Source organism: Felis catus, chromosome A2, assembly GCF_018350175.1.
Source record: "Felis catus isolate Fca126 chromosome A2, F.catus_Fca126_mat1.0, whole genome shotgun sequence".
NCBI classification, from domain to species: domain Eukaryota; kingdom Metazoa; phylum Chordata; class Mammalia; order Carnivora; family Felidae; genus Felis; species Felis catus.
Window position 1 is genome coordinate 140,275,261 of NC_058369.1, and position 20,089 is coordinate 140,295,349.

At 42.3% G+C, this 20,089-nt stretch overlaps 1 protein-coding gene and 1 long non-coding RNA gene across 24 annotated transcripts in view; both read right to left on the bottom strand.

Annotated features, from left to right (window-relative positions):
• CADPS2 (calcium dependent secretion activator 2) overlaps positions 1 to 18,753 on the bottom strand; it is a 540,930-nt gene extending 522,177 nt beyond the window's left edge. For 5 of the 23 annotated variants that reach the window (XM_045052672.1, XM_045052673.1, XM_045052670.1 and 2 more), the window contains exon 1: positions 18,059 to 18,748. In XM_045052672.1, coding sequence (XP_044908607.1) covers positions 18,059 to 18,397 — 339 coding nt within the window. In that variant the 5' untranslated portion in view covers positions 18,398 to 18,748. Of the gene's footprint in view, positions 1 to 18,058 lie in introns of all 23 variants that reach the window. The other 18 variants (XM_045052674.1, XM_023250526.2, XM_045052678.1 and 15 more) reach the window with 9 other exon arrangements.
• Positions 12,850 to 15,350, bottom strand: LOC123384005. Its single transcript, XR_006594476.1, has 2 exons — positions 14,930 to 15,350; positions 12,850 to 13,267 (listed from the first exon to the last, which is right to left on the bottom strand). It is a non-coding gene; the product is annotated as an uncharacterized LOC123384005 (long non-coding RNA).
• Positions 18,754 to 20,089: the final 1,336 nt, after the last annotated feature.

Below are 20,089 nucleotides of genomic sequence, written 5' to 3' on the forward strand. Positions count from 1 at the left end.
TCTCCTATTCAAACAATTTCCCATACAATCCTAACTCCCTGTAGAAAGCCACTGTGGAAGATCACAAAAACATTCAAGTCACTTGGGCTGTAACTGTAAGTCGTAACGCACTGGAGGCACAGGACTTGTTCTGCGACACACCCACGTACTCCTGACTTCCATGCAATTCAACAAACCAGTTTTAAATAAGAGCTCTTATTCAAGAAACAAATACAGTTCTTATTGTGAGAGAAAAAACCAAGAACACACCTTGGCAAGCCCATGAAGATCCAAGGGTGTGGAGGCACAGAGACGGGGTAATTCCAAAGCCATCATTTACTGACCTAAGGCAAATCACTTACATTCCCTGAGCACATGCAGAAACAGAAATAAGATGAGCTCAAACGCCCAACACTTGAAAGTGCCATTTAATCCTACTCATTTCTTTTAGAAAGCAATTTTATCTATTTCATCCCTTTTTAACCCTCATGATCTGAAGAACATCTCAGAACCTGGTCAACAATATTTTGGGCACAATATACGTAGCTGACAGTTTAGAGTCTATGTTTTTATGAAGAGAGAGACGATTCTGCTGTGAGACCTCTGAACAGCAATACCGAACTCTGAAACTGATGAACACACTGGTCTCGTGAGGTTCTTGATGAGAAAACACACACGCGAAAAGGGCTGTATTTAAGCAAATATGCTGAAAAGAGCATTTTTTAATGAAAATATAAGTTGCTTCATAAAATTCAAATGTTCTTGTGGTCACACTCTTGGCTCTTGGGGGTAAATACAGTCATTATTACCTACTGAAACCAACGCATATTGATATCATCAGGGAACAGGGCCCTAAGGGTTATGCACGATGAAAAGTTAAGTATCTACCCAAAAAATAATAAAAATTCCCAGCTCTTCCTGGACCCTAGCACATAACTTCCAAGTTCTTTTTCAGAATATACTCCCGATTCCCCTCACTACTCCCTTATTGGTGTGTTCCCAAGCCTGCTTAAAATACTCAATTTAACTGGGTTTTAGCTAAGTTTGCAATATTTTACAATAAAATCCCCAAAGACTCCATTTTATAAATGACTGACTGAACATGGGAGTCATACATACAGATTGAAAAAAAGTTGGTTAAATCAGAATTTTTAACATTTGCATTAACTGCTTAATGCCCCTAGGTAAAAACCATGCAGCATAACCAATACATTTCTTTTGAAATTCGCTTTTTCAGCCAGATGTTTATATTTTATCATCACGGCCTTACTCCAGTTAAACAGCTCCATTAGTACACATGGAAGTCACACAGAAAGTTAAAAGAATAGGGAACATTTTAATTATATACAGAACATGAATACACTGTTCTGTTCCTGGATTCTTCTAAGCTAACTTTATTTTACTCTGATACCTAAAGCAAAACCAAGAGACAGGCAAAAAACACTTTAAACAATCTCAAGAGCAGGATTAGAAAATTCATCCAAATAGAAGCCTGTGAAATTTCTAAGTGTGCTTATAAAGCCAGTGATTCTAAGGAGCTTTCTCACCTTTAAGAAAAGCAATCACCACCTTTTATAACCCAGCCTTTGTCCACCCCAAATCCACAAATAATTTCCTTTGGGTTAAGATGACATGTGCCTATAGCCAGATTGACTACAACAGCAAAATTTAGCATCTAGCACAACAAACTTTCAAACTAAGACTTTAACATTTTAGAGCCCTCTAAAGCCAAGTACATTAAAAGCACCAGAAAGGAAAAAATGGGTCTTCTAAAAATGAGTGAAACCCAACTTCAAACTTTGTATTAGCAACACTGGAAACTGGAAGAGTGTACTATTAATGCCTTAAAAGTTCCGAGGGAAGAGGGTTTCAATCCAGACTACTCTGCCCAGTTGATTTCTCTATGAAAAAAATTTCAAACCCATGTAGATTCAGAAAATTTGTCACACTCCTTCAAAGGGGAGTATGAGAACTTTCAAACAAAATTAGGAAATAGGAACAGGGGCTCTATAGCTCACAAGAACTATGAAAAGAGAATCACAATTCTCAGCCTGTTGTCCCAACACTGAGTTCAGAGTAAACCGAAGGGGAAAGATATGCAAAAGAAAAGAGATGAAGCGATCAAGGCCAGCTATCCACTGTAATAGTGATTTCCAAACCCAATCAGATATCCCACGTGCTGGATTCCCCCTTTGGTCTCGAGCTCCATTTCCCATCACCTATCCGGCTCAGCACTCTCAGCTGTTAGTCCTAACAGCTAAGCAGGCTTGTTCTTCAGCTTCTCTTTGGGTTTTCCTTGTTGGGGAGGTGCCTGCACAAAGTCAGAGGGAAATAAGTCCAAGATAACAGGAGATTTAATCCCTGGGCCACCTCCCTACTATGCACCATCTGGCCATAACTCTATTCTACAACTGAAGACCACACCCTCTGTCAGATAGCTTTCTCCCACACCTTTGATTCCTGGTCAGTTCAGGTCAGAGTTTCCTCCTTTCGCCCACGGAGGCCTACAGGTAAGTAAGTTCTTCCCCCTGTAGTAACCCTTGAATGCTTCACCAACCCTCATTGGTTCCCTTAAACTACCTGACCCTCTCATTTGTGAGTTGCCCCTTGGCATAACAGTTATTTCCTACTAGGCCCTATTTCATAATCCTCCTCCTTTAAAAAAATAAATAAATAATAACCTTTTGGCTACACAGAAGTGATTTTACTGCTAGGTTACAGTATTTCCACATACTTTCAAAAATATAACCTCCTAACTAGAATAATAAAATGAAGGGAAATAACATGGATTTCAGATATAAGTGCTTAGGCATAGCTGGTCTACAGGAAAGTAAACTCGACATATATACCCACATATGATATGGAAGTCTGAATTTAAGATAAGGGAGATAAGATTTAACTGAATGTTATCAACACTCTCTTTTGATATTTTCAAGGGCTAAACAGTTTGCCTATCCATAAAATCCAGGAGAATGGGACAACTGAAAATGAAAGCTGACACAGGCATCCTGTATCAATAACAAACATCACAAGCACCATTGCTACTGGTGACTTTTTTTTCCAATATGATGAGCAATTCTCAGGTAAGTTCCTAACAAAATAAAGTTCAATCTTTCCCCAATTTACCCAAAAGTTGTCTGGATTTTTTGGAAGATCATACATATTAAACCATACAGATTTTTTTTTAATTTTAGAGTAAGCTTCAGCATGAGCAGGGGAGAGGGGAGGAAGGAGAGAATCTTAAGCAGGCTCCATGCTCTGTGCACAGAGCACAATGGCAGTAGGGGGATGGGGGGGGGGGGGGGCTCAATTCCCAGACCCTGGGATGACAACCTGAGCCAAAATTAAGCATCAGCCACCCAACCAGCTGAGCCACCCAGGTGCCCCAATACCTTCTTTATAAAGAGCTTTACTCTAGGCTCAAATAACCATACACAGGACTTACCTACACCAGTGTCCAACAAGACATTCAAATACCATGTAGGATGAAAGACAATTTATCCTGCATTTTAGTTTTTTCTAGAATCCCTGGACCTACCCACTAAATACTAGTAGCAACCCCCTAATCACCGAGAAAAAACATTTTATGGGGTATGTTGGTTAAGTGTCTGCTGGGGGTATTACCAGCCCCATTGGGAACCAAGGTTTTTTTTTTGTTTTGTTTTGTTTTGAGTAATAAAACATTTTTTTCTGTTTACCACTTTTTATATTTTTTTAACTTACATCCCAGTTAGTTAACATATAGCACAACAATTTCAAGAGTAGATTCCAGTGATTAAGCCCCTATGTATAACACCCAGTGCTCATCCCAAGTGCCTTTAATGCCCCTTACCCATTTAACCCATCCCCCCTCCCATAACCCCTCCAGCAACCCTCTGTTCCCTATATTTAAGAGTCTGTCATGTCCCCCTCCCTGTTTTTAGGTTTTTGCTTCCCTTCCAAGTACCAATGGTTCGTAATTAGCAACTTGAGACAAAATAGGTAAAGAAAAACAAGAACTCCAAGAAAAGTTTCAACTTTTAGAAGATATGTAACCAATGCATACTATGTGGTTTGTAGTGACAGAACTCCACTAAGTAGCTTCCAGTTTTTAGAATCAGCTACTCAAAATACAAAAGTCTTTAGGATTTTTAATTTTCATGTTTATTTGAGCAAGTGAGAGAAGGAATAAGTGGGGGAGAGGCGGAGAGAGAGGGAGACGGAATCTGAAGCAGGCTCCAGGCTCTGAGCTGTCAGCACAGAGACGGACACAGGGTTCAAATCCCACCAACTGTGAAATCATGACCTGAGCCAAAGTCAGACACTTACCTGAGCCACCTAGGAGCCCCAGAAGTCTTAAGGATTCTAAAAGATAAAGTTAACCTTGGGAAGATATTTTCTTCACTGAAGAATCTAGATGCAGGTGCTGTTGGCAATGGATTTCAATTCCAGTGTCTGAAATTCCTGCAGTCTTTTCCTTGTAGTCACAAGGAGTGTTTCCTGCCTCATATAGGAAGGCAAAAAACAAAACAGGTGATTGTTTAGACTTCAAACTAATTATAGTTACAATATGGATTGAGCAGACCCACTTTAACAAGTAAAAATCAAGTCACTTGAAAATTAACCATGAGAGGTTCACTTCTCTCTCCTGTAGAGATCTGAGAGGTGGGGTAGCTCTCCGTCTGCAAGCCACGCCGCTCAGCGACTCAATAAGTAGTAACCGGCTCCTCATCCAAAGGCTGCTTTAACTGCCAGACTGAGACAGATATTCAGCCAGTGGGTGGGAAAGGGCAGAGGGACAGGGACACTCTCCTCTGGTTTCCGGCGTAGGAGCCAAAGGCAGGCTTCCCCAAGATGGACCACACTCTGGAATATTTAACTTTTGAAAGAACGAGCACAAGCAGGGGAGGGACAGAGATGGGGGCAGAGGATCTGAAGCTGGCTCTGTGCTGACACTAGAGAGCCTGAGGCAGGGCTCCAACCCCTGAACTCTGAGATCATGACCTGAGCTGACGTCGGATGCTTAACTGACAGAGCCACCCAGGCGCCCCTAACATATTTCTTTAAATAAAAGTTACTGGGACAGCCTGTACAAGGACACCTAGACCCTCCTCTGCCCCCCTTAAAAGCAGGGCATCATGTCCCACACAAAAGGTACCCTCCCTGTACCAGGAGGTTAAAAGACATTCTCATGATGAGAGACAGGAAGTTTAGAGCCTAAAGCCTGTACAAACAACCCTTTTTACTAATTTAGTACCTTGGCCCAAATTCTGTTTAGAATTCCTTACTGAAGCTCCCCAAATTCAGTTGTCAATTCCTCAGATTTACTGTCTTTACCTAAAAAGTGAAAAAGCTGCCTTAGTCATGTCTTTAGGTCTCTATCATTGGGCCTCTGTGTGCATGCAATAAACTTTTTCTCTGGTCTGTCTCATGTAAATTTAATTCTTACTCCAGCTAGAAAACCTTAAAAGACGAATTTTTCCTTCCCTTCACAAGGAACGGCCCATACATTTGCACACATCACCTCCATTCATAGCCCGCTAGCCTGAAATTAGTCTTTTGGCTAAGCTAACTGCCAAGAGAAGGTAGAACAAATATCAGATTCCAATTGTTCCCAGCCATCAACGACAATTTGAGCCAACAATTTGTATGCCACGTACTTGTTCCTCCTATTCTGGCAAGACTTCCTTCCTGCCCTCCTCAGCAAAATCTCAGAAGTCTGTAGCTGGTCTTCCAGAATTGTGTAAAAACAAAGACATTACCTGTGCAATTCCTTGTAAAGACTGATAGGGCCATGGGACCTGGCCCTATTCTCATGTGGGAGAAATAAAGTTGGCACCCTCCAAGCTAGGTTCTTGACATGCATTCTCTGGACAGTCATGCTCTGTTCCACGGATAACAAAAGGAAGGGGAGGGCAAGATAAGAAATGTAGTCTTCAGCCAGACAGCCACGTGCCCAGCTAAAAATTCTATTTCTTGTAAGAAGGTGAGAACATAGGGGCGCCTGGGTGGCGCAGTCGGTTAAGCGGCCGACTTCAGCCAGGTCACGATCTCGCGGTCCGTGAGTTCGAGCCCCGCGTTGGGCTCTGAGCTGATGGCTCGGAGCCTGGAGCCTGTTTCCGATTCTGTGTCTCCCTCTCTCTCTGCCCCTCCCCCATTCATGCTCTGTCTCTCTCTGTCCCAAAAATAAATAAACGTTGAAAAAAAAAAATTAAAAAAAAAAAAGAAGGTGAGAACATAGAGGAGGCAACTAGCAGAAACCAATAATGGTAAAAGACCATATTCCAGAAGAAAGGGAACCAGATGCTTGTAGGAAATGAGCTGACTCTCCCCATCGTATATTCTACAGGAAGCAATGGCTAAAGTCACCAAGAATCCATGAGAAAAGTGGTATACATGTTTCAATTTATGAACTATTTCCAAAAGAACTAAAAAAACATGAAAAGTTACAAAGGTTCCCTCTGGAAAGCTGATTGGCAATGGGGAAGAGAGAACAGACTGTTTAATTCTAAGTTCTGCAAGGTTTATGCTGTGTAAATATATTGTGATAGCTTAGATTCAGATTACAATCTCAAACTAGCACTCATAGTGCTACTTCTCTTGCTGGATTCACTTTCCTTCTACATCATTCAAGCCCATGCTTTCAAATGAAATCCACAGGACAATTCTCAAATTTACTTCTTATACCCAAATCTCTCCCAAGCTCCAAACAATTGTCCTTTTGATCTCTTCTTATTTCAAGGACCACAAATTCAACATCTCACCTATTAGGTTTTAAGTTCCTCATGGCATGATCTGTATTGGATTAAATTGTATATCCCCACATAGCTTCTCAAATATTTTTAAGAATAAGAAAGGCAACAGGGGCGCCTGGGTGGCACAGTCGGTTGAGCATCCGACTTCAGCCAGGTCACGATCTCGCGGTCCGTGGGTTCGAGCCCCGCGTCGGGCTCTGGGCTGATGGCTCAGAGCCTGGAGCCTGTTTCCGATTCTGTGTCTCCCTCTCTCTCTGCCCCTCCCCCGTTCGTGCTCTGTCTCTCTCTGTCCCAAAAATAAATAAACGTTGAAAAAAAAAATTTTTTTTAATAAAAATAAATAAATAAAATAAAAAATAAAAAAGAATAAGAAAGGCAACAAAGCCTAGGATTCTAGGATGTAGCAATCAAATTATAGACATTCTTACAGGATCGCACACTTGAACCACAATTATGAAACATTAAAGCTATTTGGACACTGTCCTCCCCCAGTAATTTAAGATATACTGTTCTATCATGTAAAACAGAGTGGCCTTCTAGTTGAAGCAGGGAATAGAGAACAAGAATGTGCTTTCTGGAGCGCCTGAGTGGCTCAGTCAGTTAAGCAGCCAACTCTTGATTTCAGTGCAGGTCATAATCTCACAGTTTGGGATCAAACCCTATATATCAGGCTCCGCGATCAAAGCACAGAGTCTGCTTGGGATTCTCTCCCCCGCCCCCTGTCTGCCCTCCCCCACTCTCTCAAAAAAAAAAAAAAAAAGTGCTTTCTATCTCCCTACTTCCCGCTACTCAACAATACATGAAGCCCTTCTGGTAAAGAAAACCAGAGCTTCACAAATGTAGGCAATAGATGTCTTGTTATAGTTCAGAATGATTCCTGAGGATACTTAGCATTTTGTAAGCCTTTCTGGCTAAAGAAGTATTTTGAGTTTTAGAGATTTTTCTACAGAACCAAATTAAGACTCTCATCTCTTTAAATAAAATATGGAATAGATTTCCCTAAATTTGTGAAATAAAAATACAGGTTTCGTAGCAGAATTTAATTTTCCCATCTTCCAGTATTCATACAGATACATAACAGTATTTTTAAAGGAAATACTGCAGATGAAATATAAGACTAAAACCCAACAAGATGAATGTCCATTAACTTCATAATCCATGAAAACTAGAGACCCAGCTTCTTAAAGCACACATGCTTTGCTTTGTGAATCAAAACAAGAAGCACAACTATGAAGACCTAGCAAGATTTATATCCTGTCCCTCTACCTGTCCCTGGCTCCAGGATGGAAGAACTGAAATGCCATATACTCAAGACAAAACAAAAATAAAGGAAACAAAAAACAAAATGGAAAATAAGATTAATGGTACATTGGCAATGATGGTTTCATCAAACTCAAAAGCAAAGACCAGGCAAAAATTGTTGTATTAAATAATCTTCAATACAAAATAACCTCAAAATGTATATATGCACACATGCAGATGTGTTTATAGATGTGAAAAACAGGTGTATGCATTATGATTAACATCCAAAACTCCAACAGAAAGTAGTTTTAACCTTTAAAGTTGGACAAAGAATCCTTGTCCAACACCCACACTAAATGAATCAAAGGGAGTTCCTTTCCACTGACTACAGTATATACTTCTCTTTATACTAGTAGGAATCTGGCATCAATATCTAGGAGTTAAATGCTTCTAGAAATACAAAGTCAGTTAAAGATACATACAATTGTAGGATAATATAAAGATACTATAAAGACAAAGAAGATAGGAATGATTACTATAATGCTAATTATTAGATATATAAAAAAAAATCCTAAAGTCAAAATTTGCCACATGATTTTTGACCTAAAACTTAATATTCATTGCATACTACAGTGAACCATAGTGTCAACATAAGATTAGAAATTACCACAGAGAAAACAAAAACTTCACCACTAGAAATTTTTAAGTATTCTGGTTAACTATGTTAATACCGATTGAAGAGAAAAATAACATTTAGCAACAATTTCATAGTACTACAGATGCCAAAATGTACCTAGAGGTAAATTCATAGCTTCATATACTTTCATTTTATTACAAAGCAGAAAAAAAATCCTGTTAAACTGCCAGATCAAAGAACCACTTGTATCTCCCCTTACCCAGCTCCACCCCCACCCCCCGAAAAAAAAAAAAAAAAAACACCTTAGGAAAATAGAAACTATAAAACAAAGTTTATGAAGTTTACGTGTACATTTGTAAGAACAAGAGTATCTGGGCTATCTAATGAATTTTTAAAAAGGAGAAACCCTGGAGACCAAAAGCTGAAGATAGAGAAAATGAAAGATATATCCAACTATGTTAATATACCTGAAAACCTAGAAATGGCCAATTTTCGGTGACAGTTGACAGCCAGCACAGAAAAAGACCTTTCTGAATACAGACCAAAAGAAATATAAAAAATTAAAAGCCTAGGGAACTCAAGTTTTTTAAAAACCACCACAATCAGGGAGCAATTACCCTAGGAATGTAAATACAGTTTAACAATAGGAAACCTAGTAAATCCATCACATCAGTAAAATTAAGTCAGGCAATCACCTCAATTGATGGGACAAGAAATTTGATAAAAGTCCATTCCTGATATTTTTCAACTCACTTAATGTAAGAAAAATAGAGTAGCAAAGAATACCCTAAAATGCTAACAATATGTTCCTTGGTACAATTCCAAAAGCATTCCTAGTAAAGCCTGCATCAAGAGAAGGATATGGCAGGGCACCTGGGTGGCTCAGTTGGTTAAGCATCCAAATTCAGCTCAGGTTATGATCTCACTGTCTGTGGGTTCAAGCCCTGAGTCAGGCTCTGTGCTGACAGCTCAGAGCCTGGAACATGCTTCTGATTCTGTGTCTCCCTCTCTCTCTCGGCCCCTCCCCTGCTCACTCTTGTCTGTCACTTTCTCAAAAGTAAACATTTAAAAATTTTTTTTAAAAATTAAAAAAAAACCAAATACACTGTTTTGAACGTTCTTAACCAGAGATGTCAAACAGAACAGGTACAGCTACCGGAGAAGACAAATCATTACTATCAGAGGATTCAACCGCCTACCATAGACAACCCAGAAGGCTCAGATAGGACTTACTAAAACAATAGTGCACAGCGATATGATCAGTTAAAACAAAGCTAGAGTTTAACATTTACCAATTACTGGTAATAGAAAAACACAAGCCACAGCGAAAAAATTGTAAAAGGTTTAAAAATAACTTGGTTATAAACCCAAGGGGTCAATACAATGAAAGGGACGAAACATCACGACGACAGAAGAAGCCTAACTGAAGAGGATGCACATCAACAAGACTGACTTTAGTAAAAATTAGTTTCTCAAACAGGCTTAACAAGAAATGACAGCATCTAATCAGGAGCATAAGGGAGCATATGTGTTAGCAGGCACCAAGCTAAACACTTTCTATGCATCTCATTTAATTGTAACAAAAATTCTATGCAGCCATTAGCCCCTTTTTACAAATGAAAAAGCCAGGACCTAGAGAGCAGAAATACCTTACTCATACAATGCAGGGATACTACAAAAGAATGAAGCCAGGCTCCCTGAAGACAAAGCAATTTCCTAACTGCTGCATTTTTTTTTTTTTTTAAGAAAGGGCAAGTGAGGGGCATCTGGGTGGCTCATTTGGTTGAGTGGTTGAGCTGACCTCAGCTCAGGTCATGATCTCAGGGTCCTTGAGTTTGAGCCCTGCATGGGGCTCTGTGTCTAAAGCTCAGAGCCTGGAGCCTGCTTAGGATTCTGTGTCTCCCTCTCTCCCTGCCCTTCCCCTGCTTGCACTCTTGTGGCTCTCTCTCAAAAATAAACATTAAAAAAAAAAAAATTAAGGGTGAGGGGGTGGGGATAGGGGGAGGAATAGAATGGTAAAAAATTTGACAAATGGGAACTCCAATCAAGTATTAAAATATGTAATTATCCTAAGTCAAAATTATAGGATATGAGCAATAGGAAAAGAGCTAGATTAGAATAGGTAACCTAGAAAAAGATGTAAAAGACACATACACATAATCTATAAGTTACTGAACACTACTGAGGGAATTTATGCTTGTTTTATTCTTGACTGTGTTTCCAGAACATCTGATCTTGTTAAGTAGAGGCTCAATAGATACTTGGTCAATGAATTAATGAGGGAAAACATATGAACTTGGCCTTCCAGCTTAGGAATGGAAGGAAGCAGAGCATAATCAAGAATCAGTCTGCAAGAACTGCTTAACTTTTGGGGGGGGGGGGCGGGGAGATGTCAACTCCTTGCTTCAAACATTAATTCTAGATGGGAAATTGTCCAAGAGAAGAAATGTTAAGGAAAAGATCAAAGTATATCTTAAAAAAAAGGCAGACTATAGAAAACCCTTCACAAAGGAATGTTATTTTCAACATACTGATAAAGAGTTCACATTACCAAAATTGTAACCAAAAAAAATGAAAAAAAGGACATTAGACCATACACATATATTCATCTTCACTATCAGGAAGGAGCGAGTTAACTATCCTGCTAGCCTGGCAAAGACTGCCTTTAAACTGTTCATACCTTTTGCCCCAGTAATATTTTCGTTGTAAAAATTCATCACAAACCTGAAGGTTAGAAAATGAAAATACTCAAACCACAAGGTTTACAAAGTGATGTGAAGAAGTTTCAAAAAGTAGACCAATGATGCTCTACAAACAGAAGACTCTCAAATGCAAACTACAACCTATTAATGTATTTTTTTTAATTTCCTGAAGTACAGTCAATACACAACGTTAGTCTCAGGTGTACAACAGTTATGTGACACTAATGCAATTTGAACAGGTTTTCCATACTCTCCACCTAACGCTAAAATTTTGCGGACTGCAAACAAAAATATAACACTTAAAACCGTTTAAACAAGAACTTAGCTAAGTACTTCACTTAATGCCTTCTGAAGTTACTTTCTGAAAGACCTATATGCACGACTACTGCATATACCAAGGAAATATTCCACTGACTAAAGATCTTGAAAGACCTTGGTGCAATTTACTCTTCAGTTAGGCATTACTCAGTGTCAGCCTCTGAGATTTCACTATACTCTCCCAGTTCATTTTGGAATAGGAAGCAACACTCAGGCTTACCCTCAGCATCCTATATTTTCTATCGCTAACGTTGTGATCTGTGGTTTTATAATTACACACTTGCAAATGCAACTTAATTGCCTCTAGCATATTACCTAATTAAAGACCTTTCGGAAGTCTAATATGTACTGGCCTCCCACTGTATTGATTCAATAAAGTCTAGAATATTTAGATGTTTGTTCCTCCCTTAGAGCATCCCTGTTGCTTTTACCTTAATATGGAATATTGGTTTAATTACTCAGTAATGTTACTCGTTAATGCAAATACTTTCACCTTGCCCATGTGAAAATAAGCCAGTTTCCGGCAGCTTTCCAGAAAACACACACACACACACACACACACACACACACACACACACACACACACACACACACACACACTCAGTTCTCAACCTTGGCCCTACACTGGAATCACCTAGGAAGCTTTAAGACTACAACCCCCAGAGATTGATTTCATTAATGTGGGGTGCAACTTGGATGATGGGATTCTTAAGGGCTCTCCAGGGAATTCGAATGTGCAGCTAAGGATAGAAATCAGATTTTTGTTTTTAAAAAAATGAAAGCCCATCAAAATCCTCAGCTGATTTTGAAACACAGGGACCAAAAACAGTGGTCCTAACAGGAAGCGTTACCAACTCAGGACAATTTCATAATTTGATTCCTAAATATTAATTTTGGGCAGGTGTCCTTTGTTCCAGTATACGTCCACCTTTACATTTACAGCTATTAGGTCTTTAACCCAAAAATTAAAACAGCAACACATGACTATATGACCCACCACTTCCTTCCCAAAGATCTAAGTCAATCTGAAATGCATAGAAAATAGCACAATCATGCAAAAGAGGCCTCCTCACCACCAAACTGGTGGGATGTTCTATTTGGAATTCTCATATTTCATAACCTGGCAATTGGCTTTAATTTTATCTTAAAGTTCTTTAATGACCTTACAGTGTTATTTATCTTTTGAGTGTATAAATAAAGGGAACAGTTTCCATTAAGAAAAAACCAAAGAGGGAAACATAATTAGCTATTTTATTTCACTTTATAAGCAGTCATTGTATATCAGAATTACAGCTGATTTCATTTTTGAAAGAAGCAAACGTCAATATCACTTAATCCGTCTGAGTTCTTCTCATCAACACAACTCATTCCACTAAATTAAGTGCCACCATCTCAAGACACCCTGTGGAGGGTTAGATGAATCAAAGCAACACGCATCTTCCTGAGATACTGTATTAAGTCCGGTCTGAGGTTACTTTAATGTGGTTTCAACTCACTCCCTGGAGGACAATGTATTCGCTCTTCTTAAAAACCAACATAACCTATCCCTTCTGCATTTGCTCCACAATGTACCAAAGTCAGAGCACAAAGGCTGAATTAAGCCTAACTCCCAAAGAGGGTGGCTTTTTAAGATTTTCACATCATTTGCTGGAAACCTGCAAACAAGAAAACAAGGTAGAATACTGGGCTTCTACACTGCTGGTCTCTTGGGCTTGGTAGTGGCAGTGGCCAAGTTTCACTTTGCAGTCATCAGTTCTACCAGCTTTACATTTTTATGGCTTTCAGGGGGTAAAAATCCTGGAGGTCTCAAAAACACATTTAGGAACACTAGTTTCCCCGAGATCAGAAGACTCTTACTTTCCTTTCTCCCCCCCCCCCACCCCTGCCACAGCTTTCCTCCAAATTGCACCTAATTCTTTGCAACATGTACTAAATCTGACACTTGTTTGTATCCAAACAAGTTTTGGGGGGTTTGAGCACATACACCAATGAGCACGGGAGGGGCAGAGAATCTTAAGCAGGCCTCAAGATTATGACCTGAACTGAAATCAAGAGTCTGATGTTTAGCTAACTGAGCCACCAAGGCGTGCCCCCCCCGCTCCAAGACACGTTTTTGCTGGACGCCCTACGCTAAGGCACCAAAGAGGGGGCAACACAGCACTGAAGGCATAAGATTTCCTAGCCTTAGGTAAGGGATTCTCAACCCTTGTAAAGCTGTGGGGGCTTTGTTTTGGAAAACTGGTTTTTCCAGGATGCCAGGGTGGCTCATTCCGTTAAGTGTCTGACCCAGGCTCAGGTCAAGATCTCCAGGTTTGAGTCCTATGTTGGGCTCTGTGTAGACAGCTCAGAGCCTGGAGCCTGCTTGGGATTCTGTGTCTCCCCTCTCTGCCCCTCCCTCACTTGGTCTCAGAAATAAACATTTAAAGAAAATTTTAAAAATTTGGCTCTTTTCCCTGAACTTAGGGATCACCTGAGCAGTCAGAATGTTAACAAAAGAGACCATCATGTCCAAAGATCTAAAAGTAGCCACTTTTTGTAATGAAACATTCAGATGGCAGAGTTCTAGGCAGGCACCTATGCATTCCCCCCCCCACCCCCACCCACAATTTCACATTTGTGTACATTTCTCAAACTTGGACAAAAATTATGTGAAGTGGTGGGAATGCTTACTCTAGGTGAAGGTTAAGTCACAATTTAGAGTGATTACTGGTCATACATGTAGAAATGGCAAGAACATCGATCTAGGATTCACAGAAAGTTATCAAATACCATTTTACTCTAATTCCTGATTTCTAGTTTAAAAGAGCGGGTTCCTTCAACATCGGACTTTACTAACTTTAATGAAAACAAAAACAGTGCAACCACCCATTAGAAGCCTACAGACCTGCAGTCTAAACCTTTAACTACAGGAATGAACATACTGACCCCCCTGCTGTGGTAGTCGTTATGATGGGTCAGAGTCCCCGTACCTTCTAGTCACCATGAACACCTATTACTTTTCCAAAGGTTCAACAAATTGCCTTTATGATTTGCCTTATGATGAAGCAGATTTGCTTATTTGGTAAACTGCTTTGCCATTAATACTGATCCCACCCTTAACCAATGATAGAGAGTCACACAAAGTTCATTATTGCTGTAGCATTCTGATGGTACCAAAGTCATCAAGGTAAAGAGGCATCAGGCTTAGACACTATTCGGAACTAAAGTCCTTTTGCCATTAGCAGTTACTTCATATTGGTATCACGTGTGAACCCCTGGATACATTAAGTGATGTGACCACCCGGTGCAAAGCTGTTAGGGTGGACCCAGGTACTCACTTCCAGAATTTTCTGTAGAGCCATCAGTAGTCCCAGGGCCCCAATGGCATACACTGGCCACTGTTCTTCGAAGTTTTCCAGCAAAGAGCAAAGAAAGCAATGTTTGAGTCAACCGAGTTTAATGCTACTAAGCTTTCGAGGAACTCCTGGATAAAACCCTTAACTAGCTTTGTGGGCCTTTCTAGCTAAGTAAGGAGAAAACAAAACACTGCAGCTGAGGTCTAGTTCACAAAAACTCACCAGCCCTTTAAGGGAGGGCTAGGACAGCCAGAGGAAGGCTCTTGTGTCACTTATAAAAGGAGGGCTCCTGGGTGGTTCAGTCAGATAAGCGTCGGACTTCGGCCCAGGTCATAGCACGGTTCATGGGTCCGAGCCCAGTGTCAGGCTCTGTGCTAACAGCTCAGAGCCTGGAGCCTGCTTTGGATTGGGTCTCCGTCCCTGCCCCTCCCCTGCTTGTGCTAGGTCCCTCACAAAAAGTGAATAAACATTAACTTTTTTTTTTTTTTTTTTTTTTTTTAAAGCGAGGACCCTTTCAGATCTCAGTGTGAGAGTTTCTAAATTCTCAAAGTTGTGAGGAGTAAGCAGCAACATGCAGGTCAATAACAATTTAAGCTATCAGATTTTTTTTTAAACAATTTTTTTTTAATGTTTATTTTTGAGTCAGGGAGAGACAGCATGAACGAGGGAGGGTCAGAGAGAGAGGGTGACACAGAATTTGAAACAGGCTCCAGGCACCGAGCTGTCAGCACAGAGCCCGATGCGGGGCTTGAACTCACGGACCGCGAGATCATGACCTGAGCCGAAGTCGGCCACTTAACCGACTGAGCCACCCAGGCGCCCCATCAGATCCTTTTATTAGATGTTGGACTACTTGAAGATACAGGAAAAAACATACAATGGATTAATGATTTTGCAATTATGCTGTGATTTTTTTACATAACCCACGTGTATAATTTGAGACTTAAAGTTTCTGGCATTAATTGACTTATGTATCAAATTCACAGGAATATAAGTTCCCACTTCACTCCATCCTAGAAGAAAACCTACTGCCAAGAAATTGTTCCACTTCCCTCTAGGAAGCAGCACGTTAAAAAAAAAAGTGTGGGGCCTTTGGAATAAGGCAAAGATTTAAGTTATGTGGCCTCCCCCTTAATAAAAATTCACTGAAGTTAATCTGACAGCACTCAATGCTCCCAAGATTTAGAGAGCTGAAGTTTCCAAGTATTTTTGCAGAGATCAGATGCAGGGTTTTGTTGTTTGGGTTTTGGTAACCTCTGGGTAAGGTCATAGTTTTCTTAGGGTTGTGAACGTATTTGACAGTTCAAATAACTTCTGTAGGAACATTCTATTTAAATGGGAGGAGTCAGATCTCTAACCATGAACAAGCAAAGGGGAGTTTCAGTACCAAAATGCGACAAGCACAGTGTAAGTCAGCTACCAGTAACTTTTTACAAAAGCAGAATAGTCTGGACAGGACTGGCTTTAGTTTCACCATATGCTTTTACAGTTTAATACACTAAAAATAAGCTTCAATGCAATATGAATGACCGAAGTGATAACAGGCTGACATTCAGAAGCTTTACACGGCTAGACAGGTCAAGAATTACTTACACTTAGCATAAGGAGGACTACTGAAGTTGAAATCTGCTTGACCTATGGAGTGGACAAGCAACAGGTGACTGCAGCACAACGATGAGGAAGCAGGGTACTTACCTACGGGAAGAATAGAAGGTGCACAAGAACATCACAGGGCACGCACGACTGACTGGAGGAATGGGGACTTCAATCATGCCCCCTGAGGAAATGATGCTCAGACTGCTCACCTCCGAAAGGAGGGGTCTGCCTGGAGGACACCAAGGTCTTTTCCAGCTCTAGCATTCTGTGACTGAATTACCTACAGGGTTAGGTTCTTGAAGGTTCGGTGTAATTAGGCACCAGCTGTAAAGAATGACCCCTCAAGTATTCCCAGAGAGTGAAGGGTTTCAAAACAGCTACTTAGTTTAGGTGTGTTTTTAAAGGCTGGATAGAGGAGGATGGTGGGAGGACTGCATGTACTCAAAGCTGCAGTGGTGTTTCAGAAGACCATTCAAATGCTCCCTGGATTTCTGAGAAATGCTTTATATGCTTGATATGTCAAAATAAACACGTGTGCATCTAGATACACGTCGGGCAAATTATAAGCTCTCTGGGCCTCCACATTTTGTCGGAGATAGTTAGATTTCTACTGGACCTTTTAGGTTCAGCATTCTATCAGAAAGATTTCTTAGGTTCCCATTTACCCAATTAGAGCAATTGGAGTCATGACTTTCCACTGTTACAAAAACATCGGACCCTGCAATGTTGTTTTAAAACTAAAGTTGGCAGACGTTACACCTGAAACAATCTCCTTACCTCTTTGGGATGCAAAAACAAAGCAAAAAAAAAAAAACACACACAAAAAACAAAAAACAAAAACACGCATTCCTTACCAAGTGGTTATGCACCAATCCTTTGTTTTTCATTAATAGTGCCTGCCCAGACCAGGAATTCTCAACCTACAGCAATTCTAAGAACTGCGTACCTTCTCCAGGGTTTGTATTTGAAGTGTTCATTACATAGCAGTAAAGCAAGCTCGTTAACTTTTTTATTCCCTGCGGAAAATTTCTACCCCTTCGCCCTAGTGAAGGCTGCTCTAGCTAACAGGGGTGGCCAGATTCCACCTGTTTCGCCTAATTACACAATCATTAAGACCCACAAAAAAGCCCAGCTCCAGCTGAACTCAGGTGGGCAGGAATGCACCACTGCTCTTAGAAACTTAAGTTGATGGAAGTTGCGTTGTAACCTGGCCGGAGCGGAGTCCCAGCGGGTGCAACCACCGCACGGCGGGCGCTGCGGGTCTCACGATGCCAAGCTGACAGCTTCTGCCAACAGGAAGGGGGCTGGGGGAGGACGCATCCGCTGCAACCCGATACCCAGCCGGCTAAAGCACGAAGGGATTCCCCCTGAAAGATTCCCTTGAACCGTAAAGACCGACAAAAACAGTGCACGCATTAAACAAGGGCAGAGGGCAAGCGCCCCAGCGCTCCCAGGAGAAAACTCCCGGGAGGAAGAAGTGGCGGCCGGAGGCGCCGAGTCCTGCGTGCAACTCACCTTCTGCTGCCTCCGGGCCATGTCGGTGGGCTGCTTGGCGTTGAAGGGGTACGCGATGCACCTCACGACGAAGACGTAGAGCTGCAGGCGGATCCTCCGCTCCTGCTCCTCATCCAGCTGCCTCTCGGGCTCATCTCGCCCCTCGCTGAGCACAGAGGGGCTCGGGCTCACGGGTCTGGCCGCGCTGCCGCCGCCCGCGCGCCCCGGCGCGTCCCGCCGCCCTTCGCGAGCCGGGGCCGGTGGCGCTCGCTGCGGGCCGCCGGCCGCCACCAGCACATCGCGGCTCTCCTCTTCCAGCCCTTCGTCCGACTCCTCTTCGCTGGAAGACGGGTCCAGCATGGTGCTCGGGGCGCCCCGCCGCTCGGCCCGCGGTCCCCAGGCGCTTCACCCGCGGCAGCTGCGTCCGCCGGTCTGAGGGAGCCGCGCGGCTGGCAGCAGCGGCCACAGAACGAAAGGAAAACTGGCCAGAGCTTTCCGGACACGTCGAGTTAAAGACCGGGATGTTTCCTACCACCAGGGCGAAAGGGGCGGGCAAGAGCCGGGAGGAGGCGAGGGGGAGCCGCCGGGATTAAATAGGCGGAGTTAGCGTTGGAGGTGAACGTGAGCGCCTCGTGAATTCCTCTGCCCGCCCGGGACCCGCCAACCCCGTGATCCCGCCACGCCGGCGGGCAGAGGCGGGGCGGCCCGAGCGCCCGGACGCAGGTGGGGAACCTGTGGCTCCTACAACAAGCAACACGTGGAATAAAATGTTGAGCGGGCGCGGGGTCGTGAAGTACGCGTGCGCGCGCCGCGGCTGCTGCCGGGGCCCAGGATCCCGGGTGCCGAGGCTGGTAGTTTGCAAAAGCGAGGAGGGGTAGACGTGTCTGCTCCGTATGCACACCCGGGGTTGCTTGGACTACCTTGACCCCCTACCCTCCATGCTTTTTCTCCCGACAGATTCCTAAAGGGCAGGTGGATGGGGGCGGTGGAGTTGCTGCTACTCTCCGAAGGTGAGGAAAGCGGCCAGAACATCCCTGAGACCCGAATCCGATGCCCAGATTGAACCCAAGTGCGGAAAAGTGGGAGCCACTCACCTCAAAATAATGTTGGGGAGAGACTTTGAAAAGTCTCTCGCTCTGCTCTGCTGCTGTTTGACGCTCATGCTGAAGTCCAAATTATAAAGTCAGAGGAACGTTTTTGACAAAAAAAAAAAAAAAAAAGAGAAAGAAAGAAAGAAACACGCGAGGCTTTTTTTTTAAACTGTTTTTATTCCCACATGAGCAAGATAGATTTTGTATTTTTGGAATGGCACTTTGGTTCAGCTCACACATAGCTGGATTATTTTCTGGGTTGGAATGAGATTGACTCAAATAGTTTGTGTAGTGAGTGCACACATATCTTCAGCTAACGTTTGAGCACACGCCCGTTGTCCGGCACTGTCAGCATTTGGCGGAGCCTGCGGAGCTCAGGGACACACAACACTTGGTCATTGTTGGTTCTGGCCTCAAGTGGGCGTCTGGAGGCTGCACCTGAAGCCTGTCTTATCTGCACAGATTTCTCAGTCCCAATGCTGGAACCACCTGGAAGTTTCTTCCTGTGATTTCTGTTTCCGATGTTCTTAATCCGGTCAAGAGGGGGAAACAGGGAAAACAGTGCATTCAAACCAAGATGCAATGTACTATGGCCAAACTGGCGGAGAGATTATGAAGCGCCGGGGAGATACGGGGGAGGTGCACTGTCGACTCTGAGCTTGTCTACTCTGTGGCCAAAAAGCAGTTCTAGCTTTTTTAAAGCCACTTCCACAGTTAGGTACACAATAGAGAGGCTTTCCTTCTGCATTTACTGACGTTCTCCCTAGATGGGGTAAAAAGATAAGGAGGCATTTACTCCTAAGGAGCCTTGCTTATTTATCAATCCTTAATGGGTGCCCATAGCGATAAAATGTTCATTGAGGGCATTACTGCTGGCAGATCTCCAACTTTCCAAGGAATAGGAAATCTCAGAAACTGATGTATTTCAAGAATGTTTTATTCTTGGCAAGGTAAACCATAA